Source organism: Falco rusticolus, chromosome 9, assembly GCF_015220075.1.
Source record: "Falco rusticolus isolate bFalRus1 chromosome 9, bFalRus1.pri, whole genome shotgun sequence".
NCBI lineage: Eukaryota > Metazoa > Chordata > Aves > Falconiformes > Falconidae > Falco > Falco rusticolus.
Genome location: NC_051195.1, coordinates 24,745,594 through 24,764,647, shown reverse-complemented (window position 1 = coordinate 24,764,647; position 19,054 = coordinate 24,745,594). Strand labels below are relative to the sequence as shown.

Below are 19,054 nucleotides of genomic sequence, written 5' to 3'. Positions count from 1 at the left end.
TCTGCCTGCGGCTTCAAGGAAGGAATTATATGTTATATTATGGGAGGTAAGTGCTATATCTGTTTTCTTCTGTACTCTGTATAGTTTGTGGAGTACAGTTGTTTGAATTGTTCAATTGTTGTCAAGAGCGCAGAGGCAAGGCTAGGAAAGCCGTTTATTTCAGTGTCTCCCAAGTGACATCCAAGCAGCTGAGTAGCTAGAAGTTGTGGCTATCAGTGCACAAAGCAGTTGATACAAAGAATCAAACAAAACAAAAAATCTGCTTAAAATTCAGTTGGTTTTGTCATCTGGTCAGTTTTCATGTGCTAGCTCTTTTTGAAATACCTAAGGCACTGAATCTCTTGATGTTTCAGACTTATAAATTTAAAAAGGATTAAATATTACCTTTCCTGAAAGATACTTTCTTAGAGCATCCTAACTGCTTTTTAAAATGACAAAACCAAGACACAAATGAAGATATATTTTGGCTCACTTGCTGAGTACACCTTTCATTCTAAGCTCAAGAGTGTAATTGTCTACATAAGTCTTAATTTACTTAAGGAGACTTGTGGTACTAACTGCATGTATTTCATCTGTTAGGATGTACCAATTAAATCCACCCATCTAGACCATAAAAAGTTAGATCAGAAAAGTAATGCTGAATGCTTCAATTTAGCAAATTAGAATAATCTGTAAGGGATTCTTAGCTGTAGAAAATAGAAAACATATTGTGCTTCACAAATGCAAACTATATTAAAACCTCAGTTTGGTTCCTGACTGTATTTAAAAAAAAAAAATAATAATTGTGCTTATTACTGTTTTGGATGCAGTATTTCTTTCTAGGGTATTGCAATAAGTGGGAAATGTGCCTAGTATCTGAATACATTCTTATATTAAGAAAGATTTAATTGTATGATATATGGCATTCATACTCCACTTTCAGGATAAAATTGTATTTATGTCAACGACCATGGACAATGTAAAATAGACTTATCAAAGGTCATGCTTTTATTTTCAAGAGACTGGCGACAGCAAAACCTGTATTTTGTAGTTGTTTAGGCATACTAATGATGTTTAACTGAGGTACGTAAGAAATATGTTGACAAAATGGTCAATACGTTCCTGTGTAAAATCAAATATGGGCTACTGCTGTTTCTCCCTCCAAAGTTCGACTTCTGAGGGAAGGTACAAGACCAGACTGACGAACTGACTGATCTGGTCTAGCACATAGTGTTTGTCCTCCCATTGCTTCAGCCATTTAGATATTTATGCTTTTCTAAAGAAAATGATGGAGTTCTAGTGTAGAATGTCTTAATACAATGTCTTACATTAAGTTCACAAGCCTTTCAAAAACTGAATAGCTTCTTCAAACATTGGAAGTTGTTAGTGGTAACAACAAATTGCTGCTTTTTCTTTAAACTGGTAATTAAGGGCAAAAAAACCCTCCAGACCTTTGGAAGAGATATAATATTGAAGGCTCTGGTACTACATACAGCTTGTGTAATTATACACTTCAGTAAAGATACAGTGTGTATAAAATAAACTTTCCTTTAGGAAAATTAAGTATGATATTTATTAGTTCAAATTCTCGATGTACGTATTTTCTAGGTCTCTAATAATTTTGAGAAAAATCCCAACATTGATCACACATCTTGCAGAAAGTGTAGCAGTTACATTAAGGTGAAGCTAAATTCCGAACGTTTCGTCTTAGTCGTTTCTGGATCACTTTTTGTAATGTACACTAGAGGGCAATCTGTTACTTCCCAGGGGAGACTGAAGCTCCAGTGTTGGCTAGTGGCAATATATGGATTCCATATTAATGGAATATTAATATTAATAAATATAGTGGAATATTAATATTGAAACGTATTAAGGATTTTGGATACTTTACCTAGCTGTCCCTTTGGAAGCTTTGTGATCGACAGTTGTTTTGATTTTAGTGGGCTAAGTAGAACTTTTCTTCCTTGGTTTGAGTCTTGTCATATCAATCAGATAAAATAATCAAGTTCTGACATGTCTCTGTTCCGGTAATGACACAGGCTGATGCAATGACAGTCAGCATTTATCAGTTTTGAAACATTGATCTTTTTCTGGAACTCAGAAGAATGATTGACCATCTGTGCCTGATAGCACAACATTGTAGTACTGAACAAAAATAGATGTGTTTTTATGCTGTGCCTCTAGAACGTATCATATCTGCCTGCTAGACTCCAGAGCGTGAATTTTCTTTTCCTAAATCAAACATTTAACAGACTCCTAGTCTAAGATAAGATTTCCATTCCTGTGCTAGGATAGATAAATAAAAGTATCTGTGGGAAAAACTGACACTTCATATATTTTTAGTAAGTTCTTTTTTTTTACTACTTAACTGGACATGATTGCATATAATGAAATAATAATCTGATTATAAACATTAACAACTCAACAGTTTTTGATCAGAAAACTGAAGACTATTTTTGTCCATCTTGGTTTTTCTCCCCTGTATATGCTGCTTTTTCCCTCCATCATGATTTTTGCTTCTGCAGACTTTGTGACTTGAGATCAAAATATATTCCAGTGGAGCTGGTGCTCTAAACCTGTCCAGTATTGTGTTGTCTTAGTTTTTCAGTGCATTCATTTCTGGCAGTTATTGTAACTTGTGTATGTTTGGAGATGGTGGTGTTTATTTTCACTTAAAATAATTCCATCATTCCAAGTTTGTGACAAGTTCTGTAAAGGCAGATTGTAGGTATTTTCTCAAAACTGGTGAAAAGCTGATCTAGGAACCTGCCATAATTAGCTTTGTTTCATGAGAAAGAGTTTAGGATTGTGTTGAAGTATATAATTTGTATATGAAGTGTTCAGCTTCTTCCCTGTTCTCTTGTTCCTAACCCAAGCTTTTTTAAACAAAATTGCCAGAGATGCAGAAACCTTTAAGTGGAAGTTCCAGCAAGTTTCACTGAAGTAAGTGGTCGGGAAGAAAAGAGAAATTAATAATGCTGGCATTGGAGAAAACACAGCATGAGCTCAAGTCTTGTTAGGAGTTGCAGATCCCGTGGAAGATGATTTTGAATGGCCTAAAGCAAGAAGAGTCTTAGTTTTAGTGTTTTCACGTTATTTCATACTAAGGAATACAGAATAGTGTCCTTAGGAAGACAGGCATCGTTGGTTTAATTGCCCTCAGAACTGCTTATGTAGTTAAAAAATATGAGGGGAACACTAGAACTTCATTGTCTGTGGTTTTGTTGGCTTTTAATTTGCTAATGTGCTCAAGATTGAAAACTTGAATCAAATTTGATTTTAAACAGTTTAGCTGACAGGCTTTTTCTCTAGTGGAGAAGGCACTTCTCATAGCAAGCTGGAAGGAGTTACAGTACTGTATGTGACGTTGTGCCAGTCATGTCTGCTCTTAACGTGACTGAGCTAGATAACAGCATTGCTGAAGTCTTAAAAGACTTGTAGCAACACTTGAGATGTTTTGTAGTGCTTTTAGGTTTGTTTTCCAGGTTGGAAGTGCAAAATGTCAGGTATGGTAGCTGTCTTATGGGCAGTTTGAGAAATTCTAACAGCAACTTCTGTCTCCCTCCTTTTGGCTAGTTAACTCAGAATATAAATCAAGATAATGAAACTCAGTTGTTATTCTATAGCTGATGATATTGTCAACTATGGGCCAGAAATTAATTAACTTTTTTATGATTATGCTTCTTTTTCCTGACGTGGATGAAACTGGGATAGTAGCTTTGAAAAAAGGCACTCAGCCCATAGGCTTATAGCACACTGGATTATGCATAGCAAGTCTGTAAATAAAATACAGTTTCTATGTCAACCTCTAGATACAGTTTATTTTTGCATGCTTGAAAATGATGCACAACTTTATAGAAAAATTGGGTTAAATAACTTTAAAAGTTAAAAAAAGAGGAAAATGTGAATTTCCTCACATTTTTAAGTAGTCCAGAAATCCTTTTTCCCAGAATAAAAAGTTTTGGGAATTGGCATTGGGGGTTTGTTTTGTTTTTTATAAGTCTGTTAGTCCATTATCCTGCTATTTTTGTTGTTGTTGCTACAGAGGCAACTTAAGCTAACAAGAAGCCGTTTGTGTAATATTACCAGGAGGGAAACAGACTGTTCACTCGCCTGTAATATGTCATTCAGAAACAAGGTGTACTGCTAAGCTGTTGCATCCTGTTAAGTCCTTCTCCGTCCAGTTACTGCAGGACTGTTCTAGAGTACATTTGCCAGGGTTTCCTCAATGCAGAGTTAAAAGACCAGACAGATGAGTTTTCCAGCATCTCACCTGGGAGGCTGTTTGTCACTTAATTGCAGCAGTGCTAGGCAGCTTAAATGAAGTTTTTTGGCCTGAATTTTCCATTTGCTCCTTTTCATCCCATCACTGCTACTTAGAGTTCTTTGGGACCTCAACCATTGCAATCTTTGTGTTTTGTATTTCAGATAGTTCTAGACTATCAGGTGGTCTTCTCCTTCATCCTTTTTATGAGATGAAATATGGCTGGTTTTGCACTGTATCCAGAACAGTAACATAAGAATGTTTTCCATCTGTTCTCTAGCTTGCCTATTTCTGTAGGGATTTTGTCAGTTTACACACCATGTTCAGTGTGCCTGCAATGAATGGCACTTTCATGGGAGAATTCCAGCAAAACCCAAATTGTCAGCAAAGTGCTATTTATTGTTCAGTACATACCCAACTGGCAGTAGCATAGACTTTACTGTTGCAGTGTTTTTGGGGCACTGAAATGCAAGTCCATCATTTTCTTGGATGTTGAAGATCCTTGGTACTTTTTAAAAAGGAGGGGAATGGTGGAAGGGGAAGGTAATTCTCTTAACATGCCTAGAGTCCAAATGAAATTAGGCTGGAGACCACAAATCACTCTAATTTCAGAACCTCAGAAAACTCATTCTCTTCATAATGTCTGCTTAACAGATGTAGAGCACATCACCCCAAAGATGGTGATGTTTCCAACAGAATTCTCTGTATAAGATTATCCACAGCTGCATGTTTCTGTAGGTGAAGGAAGTTATTTAAGTGTTTGGTTAAATTAATAAAATTGCTTTGGAATATCAGCTTTACTGATATTTTTTGGGGGGAGGGGGTATGGAAGTTTAGGAATTTAAGGTAGCTGATTTTTTTTTATGGTGTTAACTGTTAATTCCATTATATTAGTATTTCTGTCTGTAGAAAATTCTAACTAGCTGTAAAACTGAAGGCTTATAACTAGTCAGGAGTGAATGCACCTTTTAATATGTCAGATATTTTCAGCATTTACTTGCATAATTCTCTCCTGAAAAGTATTACTAATTAAATTGTGACATCAGAGAATGCATTTTTGTTGGGTTTTTACCTGATTGAAAATTCAGTGTAATTTTCATATTGTATCTTTTATGTGCAATAATTGAATGTTGACTCCTTTTGTCACTCCAGGAAGTGGCAAAAAGAACGTTTGAAGAGCAAAGAACGTGAAACAGATGAGGAACTTTCTGAAGAAAGTGACACTGAATTTGAAGAGGGTTTCAAAGTTCCAGGATTTCTCTTCAAAAAGCTTTTTAAGTACGTACTGTGTACTTTATTTTAATACTATACTGCTGTTTGCTGTTAATAATATTCGTCAGTGATTTCTAGATGCCTCTTGCTGTAACTTTTACTTCAGTGAATGATGCCTTAACTTTTACTTCATTTGTTTCTGTAGGATTATTTCTTTAAAAGAAAGGATCAAACCTCAAAGAAACTAATTTGTTATAAGCAAAAAATGCAGTTACATGAAAATACAGATGATAACAGCCTGAAGTCAATAATGTGAATACAAATTAACTGAACTTCGAATTGAGAAGCACTTGTCTATTTTTATAAATGCTTTTTTTTATTATTAAGAGCTTGCTTTTAATTCAGGTGTGGAGTGGTAGAATAACTATTTGGAAGTATAAGGTGTTGGCAAGTTTTGGTAAGTGAAAACAAGTGTAAGTGTTTCTGTGATTGGGTTGAGTGAGTGAAATTTTCTGCCAGTAAAAAATATAGACTTTAACTCGGGGGTCCTCAAACTATGGCCTGCGGGCGGGATACGGCCCCCCAGGGTCCTCAGTCCGACCCCCGGTATTTACAGAACCCCCACCCCCCGCCGGGGGTTGAGGGGGGGAAACCAAACAGCCGCAGATGGCTGCCTGCCACTTCATCCGCGCGCCAGCCCCCTGGTTAAAAAGTTTGAGGACCCCTGCTTTAACTTTTTCTTTAATTACTCCAAGTAACTGCCCATAATTCATACCATAAAATAGTCTTGAATATTTTGCCCTGTAAAGTTTTAAAATACAGAGAATGTGTTCTTAATGCCTTTAGTATATAGGAAACACTCCACAACTCATTCTTTAGTTATTTAATGCTGGATTACAGGTTTGGATATGACTGCTTTCTGTTTCAGTCTTTTTGAGACCATGGTGCCCAGTGACACTTTCAAGTTCATCTCAAAAAGCTGTTTACAAAAGGTAGTCCAAACAAGCTAGCAGCTGACAAGTTACCTTCCTCCATAATTTCTCCCATAACTTTCATGCATAATAGGCTTGAATTCAGTTTTGCTGGCAACATTTGCACATCAGGAAAAACATCCTCTCTTTCAAAAGCTAACTCTCCAAAAGCTTAAAATTAGTGTAGTAGAAAGCCCTGCTTTATAATGGGCATGCGTGATATCCCTTCCAACAGGACCACTTAGTCTTAACCTCAAAGAAATTATTACTGTTGTCCTGCAGTTCCTCAGAAGGAAAGCACTAGTTCTGAAATGGAATTGAATTAATGACTTGGTTGCCAGGACCATACACAGCCAATATGTGGTCTCCAGTTGTTTACACAAAGGTACTGCAGGAGTAATCCTGAGAACGGATGTGTGGTCTGAGCAGCACAAAGGGAATTGAAATAAAGCAGACAACTAAAAATTAATCTTAGCTATATCAGCCTCACTAATGAAGGGTATCCCTGCAAGCATGAGTCAGTTGGCAAAACTTCTTAAGTGGTTAGAAAGATCAATTCAGTTGAATGATTCGTCTGACTCGTAACTTAATTGCTGAAATCTCCAATGTAGGAAGGCCCATAGTCATTAGGTATTAAACTTGGAGTTCTGAGCAAGTTTAGTACAAAGCATCGAAGTATATTGACCCAAGGAGGTGTATAGCAGTATACTGTAAGTGATCTTCCCGCATAGTTGAACGTAATTCCAAAGAAGTTAGCTTACGCTAGAAACAGTAGACCCTTAAGTTTGTTCTCTGGTAAGCCTGTTAATGTGGATGATTAGTTTCTTCCCTATATACTTGTCTGCTTTGAGGGACATTCAGCAAGAATACCATTGGTGCTGCTGTAGAACAAAACCAAACATAGTGAGCAAGACTGACTTACAAACATTGCCTTAACTGTCTGTGCTTAGCCTGAGAGAATGCTGTCTGTATGAACAAGAAACCAGGTTTCTTCAGTATTTGCTTTCAGTGCATGATTTGCCAGATACGTTTAAATACTTTTTTTTTTTTCTCAGCAACAACGCAGCTAAACTCTGCTAGTTACTATGGTGAATTTTGAGGGATGCATCACAGCATGATTGCTCCCTCATGTGAAATACAGTCCAAACATAACTATTTTGAAAGACCTGGCAACATCTTTATTTTCCTTCTATGATATTTTTAGACTGAAACAAAAATTGGTGCAATGAAAGCGTAAGATTAAAGAGAATTTATTACTTCTCCATATAACCGTAAAACATTAGGGAGGGGGATTTTTTTTTCTTTTGCGTAGTTGCTATTATTGCATGTTTATATGATTATTCAAAGAAGGTACTGCATCTTTTCCATTTTTAGGTAACCTTGGAGCAGAATTTTTCACAAACTTAATTCTCTAAAGTGGAACTTACTCAGGAGAAGGGGGAGAGCAAGGAAGATGCTTATAAATGTGGCTACAGTGATTACATCACTGGGTGTAATCCTGAGAAATAATAGAACGTAATATCAGGAATTTCTTGAATGGTTGTCTTCTGAAGAGACATGTTGGACATTAGTCTGGGGGAGCAGCTTCTGACTGGAATTTGGGTTCTCTCCAGTTCTCTAATTTCTCCCAGAAAATGCTTTGTCTTGATAAAATATAGTAATGGTAGCATCTTAACCTGATTATAGCTAATCCTGTAAGCCATTTCATAGTTGTTTTTAGGTTCCTGCATTTTTAAGCTGAATTAATTTCTAATAAAAGGGTTTTTTAAGTTTGCCTTGGTATGATGCATTTGAGACACCAGCAGATAGTATGACGTCTGAACCATTAGGTGTGTTCTTTGATCATCTTTTTCTAACTGCTCAAGCCATTTGTTTGTCCCTGTTTAGCACTCTCTAAATCCATACAGAACTCACCATAAATTCATTTTTAATAGTACTTTGTAGACACTAGTGTCATTGTAGTCCTAAATATTATTTGTTCAGAGAATGAAACAGAATTTTGAAATGTACATGGCAGTGCCCTAAAATGAAAAATCCCTGTTAACAACAACAACAACAAAAAGTGTTTTGCCTCTTTGCTGTGCTCTGCACTCCAGGAATGCATGCCATCAAGAAAATGAAATAGGTAACCTTGTTCTTCCTCTTAAGTTACAAGATGTAGAAGTGCTGAAATGTGTATTTTATGTTTTTAATTGTAATTTAAATATACTGTTTCTTCATTTCTTTCTGTTCTGTTTTGAGTTTAACCCACACACATGATGTGTTATTGCTGCTGGTCTCTCTGTTTCATACATGTCCTAAAGGGATTCTCAGTCCAGCATCTTATCTCCACCTTTTTAGCTTGCCATGGTAAATCCTGCTTTCCAGTCTGCTTCTTTTAGTTGGAATGTATTTTGCATTGTTGCCTATATAGTTTCCAGTGAATGACTGTGAGTAGAAACTGCTCTGATACTCTCACATAGTAAGGCTCTGCCGCATCCCATTCACTGGAATGGTTTCTATTGTTTTGCCTTGCAAAACATTTTGCCTTGTTGGCTTTTTCTTCTTTGAAAGAGACTAAATGTTATTAAATGAATTTATGTAAAAAGAAAGCATGCTTTGGCAGGTATGATCAGTTTTCACAGTGGAGTGTGAAGTCTGTACCTGTTGTAAGTCAAGCTTTTCCTTCAGTTCAGGGTATATATTCCAAATGATATAGTTTACTAGACCCTTACATGTCATCTTTTTTCTGAAAAAATAATGCTTTGTTAGAGTAGCTTTCCAAGTTGCTTTTAACACTTAAAATATACATGAAATAAAATACCCTCTAATTATCATGACTATCAGTTTAATTAGAAATGTTTTAGTGTTGCATAAAGAATGACAGTCACATGTAATGTCTGAGTGCATCAAAAATGTATGACCTAGTAAATACAGCACTCATGTAAAACACACATCCAGCATGTTACTGTAACTAGTATAAGAACCTGACCAAATGATTAATTCATGAGTACTTTCTGTTATGCTCTGTATTATCAAACATTTGCCATCTTCTTTTTCGTTGTTTTAGGTACCAGCAGACAGGTGTTAGGTGGCTCTGGGAATTGCACTGCCAGCAGGCAGGAGGAATTCTGGGAGATGAGATGGGATTGGGCAAGACCATCCAGATAATTGCCTTCTTGGCAGGTCTGAGCTACAGCAAGATGAGGACTCGTGGTTCAAATTACAGGCAAGTGCTCCTCTGCAGACTGTCAGTCTGTGGAGCTCAATGAATATTTCATCAGATGTATTGCTAGTGGAGGAGGGTCCTGTGAATTATTAATGACATTTCAATTACAATATTCCTTTAATTCTTTTAGTGGGGGACATCAAAGGAAAAATTTTACGAGACAATGGAGCTGTAGGGCAGGAAAAATTAAACATGTAACACTTTTAATGAATTCCAGGCATTGATGCTTCATTTTGCAGATGAGCCGCTCTAGATATTTTGGGTCAATACAGTGTCTAAGGTTAGCTTCCACAAATGGATTGTTTACAAACTCAATTACATTAATATCAATAGTTTACACAATATGGAATTTTAAATTAGATATAATACCTTTAGTTCCATTTATTAAATTTTACATCAAAATATTTGTTCTGGCAAGCAACCAGGTAAATGCTTTACAGGAAGTAGCAAGCTGATTTTCAGTGAAAATTAGAGTTTCTGATAGTCAGGGAGTTATCCATGCCAAAAAAAATAGTGAGAATGGTAACTTGTACAGAAGAATTTCCAGCTGCTTTTTTTAATTGTTATTTTTGTTTTTCAAAACTATGCTAGAATGACTGGCCTTTCTTACAGGATAGTTTATGTTTTGTTGTTACTTTTTGTTTTTCAAAACTATGCTAGAATGACTGGCCTTTCTTACAGGATAGTTTATGTTTTGTTGTTACTTTTTGTTTTTCAAAACTATGCTAGAATGACTGGCCTTTCTTACAGGATAGTTTATGTTTTGTTGTTACTTTTTGTTTTTCAAAACTATGCTAGAATGACTGGCCTTTCTTACAGGATAGTTTATGTTTTGTTGTTACTGAGCAATGCTTTAAAATTCTTTTTTCACAGGTGAAATTACGGGAAAAGATACTTGTTGGTGTCCTTGGATTTACAAATGCATGCATGAATAATCCTTGATTTTTCTAGTTCTGTTGGCCTGTTTACCTGATACAAATTGCTACATGCAATTAAGCAAATATCATAGTACTATACTAAACAAAAAAACTAACTTGATATAGAGGCATATTTAAATTATGTTCAGCATGTAGATGAGCTGTAAAATAATGCTTTAAAGAGAAAATATTACTGTCTTTTCTTCAGTTGCTTCCTACTGTAGCTTTTATATAAAAAAACCCCTCCAGATCCTCCATCACTCGGGCTGGCTGATTTACTTTGACTATGGCTGCCTGATTTAAGGATGCTACTGTACGGATTATTTTGTGTAGGGTTGGAGAACCACTGAGTTGATGGAAATCCTTCAGGAACATTTCTTGACACTGTTAAACAGTTGCAGCTTAAGTCCTAAGATACTGCAGTGACACTACAACAAAACTTTGAAAAGGCCAAAATATAATGGCAAACTTAAGTTGCAGTGTTCTTTCTGCATGTAAGATAATGTGTTCAGCTTCATTGTTTGGCTGGTGCAGTCATTAAGTCCATCACGATAGTAATTCCACAGCTGGAGACAAGGTTTAATTTTTTGGTGAAATTGCTGGTGAAATTAGTCAGATTTTACTCGTGTGCTTTAAGGCAGAAGGTCCAAACTAGCTTGCTTAGTTGAGCATTTTCCCCATCTGCACTCTGACCTAGGAAGCAGTAACTCTGGCTAGCTAGCTTCTGTCTGACAGTCATGTAGTCAAGTAAGCAGAAGACTTTCTGGTCAGTCTGGCTGAGAGGCAGGGATTGAGTGGACATAGCTGTGTTGTCAGCATGTTTAAATGTCTTCCAGCCTAGCTCGTATCTCATTACCTTGATGTGTAGGTGGAGCTAGCATACTACTGTATGATTCTGGCACTGCAGGCTTTTCCAGCTTCAGCTGCTCTTCTGTAAAATGAAGGTAATACTGTCATCCCTGTGCAGAATTGGAAAGGTTGTTATATTTGGAGGCACTTGAGTATAGAGACAATAGGGTCACTTTTGTTGATATTCAAAATATTCAGCTGTATTTTCTGCCAGTGAAATTTTCTGCACAAATATTCTTCAAAATAAGGTGAATAGAAAATTCCTTTTGTAAACTGCTTCTGATTTCAGTACTACTCGGATTTTGAAGGCGCCTGAAAGCTAGCTGGAGTAAGGAAGTACTTGTTTCATGGAGTATAACTATTACAAAAATTAAAATGTCTCACTTTTAGCAGTTACTGAGCCATACATGTGGGGAAAGCCAGATGTCATATCCAGAAGTGTTGCAGCTACGGTGGTGTAATATAAGGGAAGTAAGGTTTGTTATAAATCTGTTCTTGGAACCTGATGAAGGACTTGGGAGGTCCACAAGTTTGCTTGGTTCCAAATACATTATTTTAGCAAAGTTATTGCCTTTCACTACTTTATTGCATTTGAGAGATCAGATGAGAAACTCTGCTATACAACATTTATACACTGATTATTTACTCATCTGTGTTCTTCAGGATACTGAGATATAATCATACACATTACACATTAAGGCTTAGTCTCTACTATGAGTGGCAGAGACATTAATTTCCGTAGTGTTTATATAAATTAAAATCCATTGCCCCAGAAAACTTGTATTGTTCTTGCTGCCCTGTACTTTTATTTTCACTAGGATTTAGTTATCATTTCAGTTTCATTTTGAAGGCATGATTAGCCAGTGCTTGGCAGTAGAGTTGGTTATAATGCAACATGTTTTCCTCTGATATTTTTTTTAGTACTCAAAAATACTAAATATAATGTGAATAGAGCTTCCTTTTTCTTACTACTAAGTTGTAGGAATAGATCTTATTTGCAATTCTAATCATATCCAATTAAATAAGGACGAATAATGGATATTGCTGTGAAATTGAATTTTATAAACCAGAAGCAACAGAAAAAAAAGATATTTGAGTATATTGATCATATGTGATATTGACCATAAGCTTAATAGCTTATGATAGTATGATGCAACTGTGAAAAAGAGACAGAATATGTCATGACGTATATTTGGGATAGGAACAGGGCGGCATTATCATTCTGGTAGAAGACACTAGCAAGACTTTGGTTTGGAATGTTGTTAGTGTCACCTTTGTTCAAGGAAGACAAATATAAATTGGATGGGCAGCAGAGCAAATCTGTTGCAGCAATTGGGAGAATCAAGGATGCCTCCAAAGTGTAGCAAGCAGAAGTGCATGGTTTGTTTAGTTTTGTCAAACAGCATAGACTGGAAGTTAGATGGCTCATATAAATAAATAAAAGCTCTCAAGAGAAGAATAAAATGTTGGCTAGTGGAAAGTGGTTGGAGCCAGACTAGACACTATAGGAGTTTCACAACAGAGCAGAGGGGGTGTGGATTTTTTCTGAAAATTGATCAAAGGAAGTGTGAACTCTCTGTTTAAGCTGAAGGAAGGGAAAAATCCAGGTAAACCCAGGATGTGAGCTTGTTTGATACAGACCAGGGGAATAAAGAGAAGTAATTTGTTACTACCCCTGAAGAATTGAGGATCTAATACGTTCTGGGAAAGTTGGCTTTTTTGCTGTAGATATTAAGAGCAGTAGCAGTGGTTGTTTGGATTCATAACATAGTTGAAGTTATTGCATCTCCAACTCCTAACTACCCCATGGATTGCTGGGAGGTTTTTAATTAGACTATATGAGGTTGTTATATAATACTTTTTCCTAATAAAAGAGATAAGAAACATCCAGGTTGTTATTCTGCATATGTATAAGCTTTTAATAAAAAATATTATTTCTTAATGTCAGCAGTTTCTGAAGGCATTAACAGGGGTTTTTTTAAAGCAAGGTATTGCTGGTGTCTGGGAAATCCTTCTTTATTGCTGTATGCTTGTGATCTTGAATGTATACTGTGATCTTTTAAATTGTTTATGTATTACCACTTGAATAGTACGGAGTCAGCCAGACACAGATCAGTATGTGGTAACTGTAGCTATTGCTTCTGTTTGCAAACTCATTTTGTTCTGTTTTTTAAAGAGCAAATGAATTTGAAAAAACACTACCAGTAACCACTACTTAATGTATCGCCTATATGACTGTTGTTATTTGTTTGTCATAGTAATATTTCTTGTTTGGCTGTTGTGCAAGTAATTTTTCGCTTCTTAACCTTAAGAGTAGCTCTGAACTTAATATACAGAAAGACTTTGTTTCAAACATTCTCAGTAATTCTCAGAAACAATCATATGATTATGAATAAGAAACTTACGAGACAGTTTAAGCCCAGCTCAGACCTCAGCTTCCATGGATGATATATTCTGCTGCTTTAGAGTCCTTGTCTTATCTGTAAATTATGGTGATAATAGTACAGTACATTACCAACATGAAGTAGAACACCTGTGTGTAAGTCCATTTGTGAGACTCCAGCTACATATTCTTTTTAATAGAAGTAATAAAATAGTTGTTTGTTAATGATTTCATCTCTCTTATAGAAACAGCAGTCACCTAAACCTGATTTGTATTACCACAGGAGGAAGTTCCCTTATGCCTTATTGTTTGGAGCTTTTCTATTTCTGTGTTTTATCTTGATAGATGCATCCATTAACTGTTCAGTGGATAGGTTCTTACAGCAGTACCCCTTTCATTTTCCTTTAAAAAACACTCGAAGAAAACCAAAGTGCCAATTAATTTCCATAGCTCTCATATTCCACTTGAACTATAAAGTGTGTCATTTTAATATGTGTGTATTTTAATGAGTCACTTAATAAAGGGTATTTATTTCATGTTAAAGTTTGGGTTTTTTTCTTGAATACTTTATATAGGTATCAGGGATTGGGTCCAACAATAATTGTTTGTCCAGCTACTGTGATGCATCAGTGGGTAAAAGAATTCCATACGTGGTGGCCTCCATTTAGAGTCGCTGTTCTCCATGAAACTGGCTCGTATACCAACAAAAAGGTAATGATTGACATCCATTTTGTAATTCCAGAAGCTTCTCTTTTTTTTTTTTCCTTTTGTGCTAGCCAAAAAAAAAAAAAAAAATCCTCTGCCTGAATGTTTCTGTGCAAGCTTGTGCTCTTTCTCTGATGGTTTTTGAAGAACAAAAGTTCACTGTCTTGTATAGATTTGTTAGGAAACTGGACAAAAAAGAGATTACATGGAGTACATTTGTATTATGATATAGACTAGCGTTACCTGACCAAGTTACACATAGTAACAGGTCTCTTGCTCTGATACTGGTGAATTCTTTCCTTGCACTTCCATGCATCAGTATGTCATTGAACTAATATTTAATATGTTTTGCTTGCACAGGCGATTTCTCTTAGTTGATTGGTGTGTCAGATGATATCACCTAGTCTCATTTTCTTTAATGAGTGTTACTTTGTTGGTTTTCTTTCTTTCAAGCAGTGCCTTTTCTGTCTTTTAATTTTCTTGGCCAGTCTCTTAATATGCATGTTCTTATTCCATTTCTTAAGTTGATAAGCCTGACTTGTCTGAAGTTTCAGGCCTTGGATTGGAAAACTTAAATTTTTGTTTTCCCTTGGCCTCATCTTTCAGATACTTAAATGGATTTTTCAGGATTCAGCAAAGCATTTTTAAATTTCTCTTTAAATATTTATTGAATTTCTTGTAATAACATTAAAATGATATGGTACTTAATTGCACTTGATTAAACGTATTCTGAGGTAATTGATGCAGTTACAGTACATGGCAAAAAAGCAACAGCACGTTCTAATGTGCTAATAGTTTCCTGTTGTTCAATCAACTCGGTATGTTTTTAAACCATAAAAGTCTTGTTGACCTCAATAACATGCTCACGTGTCTTCCTAAATTAAATGATGTGTGCTTATTTTGGGGTATTTGTTAATGAATGCACTTGACAGACTGGCTTAAATTTTTCCATCTGCAGGAATAGTCAGGTTTTCAGGACTTTGCCTTCTCGTTGTCCTTCCACAAATGCCTACTCAATAACTTAAAATTCAAGGAATGTGGATGCCATATGATCACTTTAGATAGGTTCAGTTCTCTAATTCTACCCTAATGCCTCATCTTCTGAGAGATGCAGCAGTAAGCTTTAAACAGTTGTCACTGGTGATGTAGTCTTCACTTCATGCATGTTTTTTCCTAGATGCCTCTTAATCAGAGAAGAGAAAGCCTATGACTGAAGTAAACAAAACAAAAGACTTAACAACCAAACTTTCCCTTTCTAGTTGTTCTTATGCCTGCAAGAAAAAGTTTACTTCTAAGTTGTTAGCATAAATAACACGTGTATACTCTCCTAGTATATGGATCCTGCCTAGAATTTCTTTTTGATATATATTCTTTCTATGAATATGTTTAGTGCTGATCTGATCTCATGGCAGTTCCATCTTCTGATAACCTATGGCATTACAGGAGACTAATTTTGCATATGTTAGCTTTATAATACTCATCGAGGGACCATTCTGCCTTTATGCTTATTTAAGGTTAGGAAATTAAAATTATGGTTAGACTACATAAGAACATACATTTGATCTTTGATAGATATTAATTTTATATGGCCAAAACTCAAGTCACTGTGCACCTGTAGTCCCGGTGTTGCACAGACCTGTTTGGAATTAAACTGAGAATTCCAGGATTCACCTGTTCTGTTTAGTATATCATGGTTTATCACAAAGTAAATGAGAAGAGTTTTGTGCTGGACAGCTAGCTTGCCAGGAGAGACAGGACTGGGGAACTGAACATCGTTACCTGCTTTTGAGTGAGAAAGGTCACTTCAGGTTCTAGATTAACAGGTTATAATGGTCTGGACTGGTGGAAGAACTGTCCCCCAAACTAATGGGACACCAGACAGTGAAGATCTTAATGGATTTTGAGGGATGCATTATCCTACAGTAGCTGGCCAGCAGGCTGTTTGTGGTAAAACACAGTATTGCATCCTGTTCTGTACAGGCCTGTGAAAGAACAAAGGATCTCTAAGGAACAGATAAAGACTGATCTTAAAACTATTGAGGGAGAAGTCTGGAGGAAAAAGAGTTAAGCAATGACAGGTGTCCATAAGGCAAGGCAGTGCTTTGTAGCAGAGACAACAGATGAAGTTTCATTTGATAAAAATTAAGTTGATCTTTTAGGTTAGATGATCTGTGTAATTATTACCGTGACATTGTCAGAAATCCTGAAATATTAGCAAACATTAAATCTTTCACTGCTGGTGAAATTACATGCTTTTATGAATAGGTATTTTCTGTTGCAGCTTCTAAGGTACCAAAGCATCAATGCAAGATCCTGTCTCCCAGTTCCTTTAGACTTACGAACAAAAGTATTTGCTTGGTGGTGAAGAGTGGGGAAGACATCTGTTCGATTACTTTATCATAAATTGATACTAGGCAATACCTTGTGCATCTTTTTGGTTAATGACACTTCAGTATTACAAAAGGACTTCTGAGCAATGTGGTGACTGAAAGGCTCACCAGTTATTACATTGGCGTATCCTCTCTTGCCAGTCCATTTTCATTTTCTTTGCAAGCAACTTTAGGATTTTCCCAATAATAGAATGAAATAACAGCCTGAATTGTGAGCACCAGATTTGCTGCAAATCTGGTCAGCCTGTTTCAGACAGGTCATTGAGACATCCTGCTTAGATATCTCTGCTGCTATAGTATTGTGTAGGTTTTTAGCGTATGTGATGCTTGGAAAGAGAGACTACTTCATTCTTGTGCTAAAATAACAATGGCAGACAATTTTGGCATAAAGGGAGAGAAGTCTAAACTTCCAGTTTCCCCTTTGAAATAGACTAGTAGTTTAAAGTTCTTCAGCTAGCCACAAGGGAAGGCAGATTGGTATTTTAAATGATGGAAGGAAGACACAATAGCAAGTTGGATAGGTTTCCAAGACTTCAAAGCTAGTTTAAAGCATTTTAATGAAATGCAAAACTTAGTTTCTTTAATTATTATTTGTGATCGCAGAAGATCATTGGTTCTCCTATAATAATAAATGTGCTTAAGTTGGAAGCAGTAGGAAGAACCAGATTTAAGTAATAGTCTTCCCCTATGAAGTCAGCTTTCAGTTTAGTATTTGTGGCTAAATATGTCCTGTGGTGCTGTCTTATGCTACTAACCTCCTGCTATGGTTTACACTCAAATCTGGTGTAGCTTAAAGTGACTTGTAAATATCAGGTGCTCTGAGATCTCTAAGGATAAGAGAAAATGAAGTAGTAAATCTAATGTCATGTATTACAAATACTGTTTTATTTATGGCATAGAACAGAAGATAAGGGGAAGAAAGGTCTAAATATAGGAAAAAAAACTTTCTGTACAAAGAGCTTGTCCTGTTTCAAAACTTCTGATGGCACATGAGCATTTGTAAATCATCTAAGAGGCAACTAAAATATCTCATACAGAAGGAGGCTGAATTTTTTAAGATCAAGGCTGAACTTCTAATTTCTTGATTTTTAGAACAGGTATCACTGAGCTTAGCAATTCTTTCTGGTGGTATTTACATACCATTTGTAATGCTGTAACTTTACATTGCCTTATTCTGGTCAAATGCTGGACACACAATGCAGCCCTCAAAAGCAGTTGTCAGTTCATGATGCTTGCACATGTGGAACCATCTATTTGAAGGTGACTTTGCACGCTGAAGATTTTAGACCTTCCACCCTCACAGTAGAGTACTCAATCTACATGTAAAGAAAATAAGATTCAGAGGTTACAGTTATTGGTATGACTGCCTATGGAAGCTCTGTTTAAACCTATGTATTTCTGAGTTAAGGACCAAACTCAGATAAACTTAGTATCATGCCAGAAGAAGTAGCATTCTTGTTAAATATGTAGTAAGTGCTTTAGCTCTCTTTATTGCAACTTTTACATTATTAAACATTGTAATGTGTTCTTTTGAAGCCTTTTCATGGTGCCATTTAGATTGTTGGGGGCAGGGAAATAATGAAGAGCTTTTGTAGGTTGAATTTATGGATCTCTGGGCTTAATCATTGCTTAAGAGATAGTGATAAGCCTGAATCAAAAATGCATTCTTCAGCAGAAGTGATACACATTTGTGTAAGTCACTAGATACTCTGTAAGTTCACGCTTGCGTTAAAGGTATCTGAATGTTTAGAGAATTTTGTAGTTATCACTGCTCTAGTTCTTTCAGTTCAGTCTTAACACACACACATTTCTGTTTAAGAAAATGACCATTTTTAATACCTAATATTATAGGAGAGTTCAGGTCCTTTTAAATATTTTTTAGAAGACTACTTTTTGCAAAAAAAATATAAACCTTATTTCTGTAAGCATCAGTCAAAAAAATTGTCCTGTTTTTGTAACTTCATAAACAAACTTGTAGCTACAGTGAGGTACCAACAGGAAAAAAAAATAATTTGCTTAGAGGTGTGTCCTTAAGAATATATCATAAATGTTTTAGCCTTAAGAAGTGGTGCTTGCCAAAAAACTTATAGCCTTTGTAACATCATATGTGTCCCAGTGAAGACAAGGCAACACAACCAACTTACCACTCTAAGTTAGGAGAAAATACTGTCCGTGA

At 36.0% G+C, this 19,054-nt stretch overlaps 1 protein-coding gene across 2 annotated transcripts in view; it reads left to right on the top strand.

Annotated features, from left to right (window-relative positions):
- The window catches only part of ERCC6 (ERCC excision repair 6, chromatin remodeling factor), a 51,017-nt gene that overhangs the window by 13,337 nt on the left and 18,626 nt on the right, over window positions 1-19,054 (top strand). For both annotated transcript variants that reach the window (XM_037399704.1, XM_037399702.1), the window contains 3 exons: window positions 5,396-5,521; window positions 9,476-9,634; window positions 14,359-14,494. In XM_037399704.1, coding sequence (XP_037255601.1) covers window positions 5,396-5,521; window positions 9,476-9,634; window positions 14,359-14,494 — 421 coding nt within the window. The remainder of the gene's footprint in view (window positions 1-5,395; window positions 5,522-9,475; window positions 9,635-14,358; window positions 14,495-19,054) is intronic.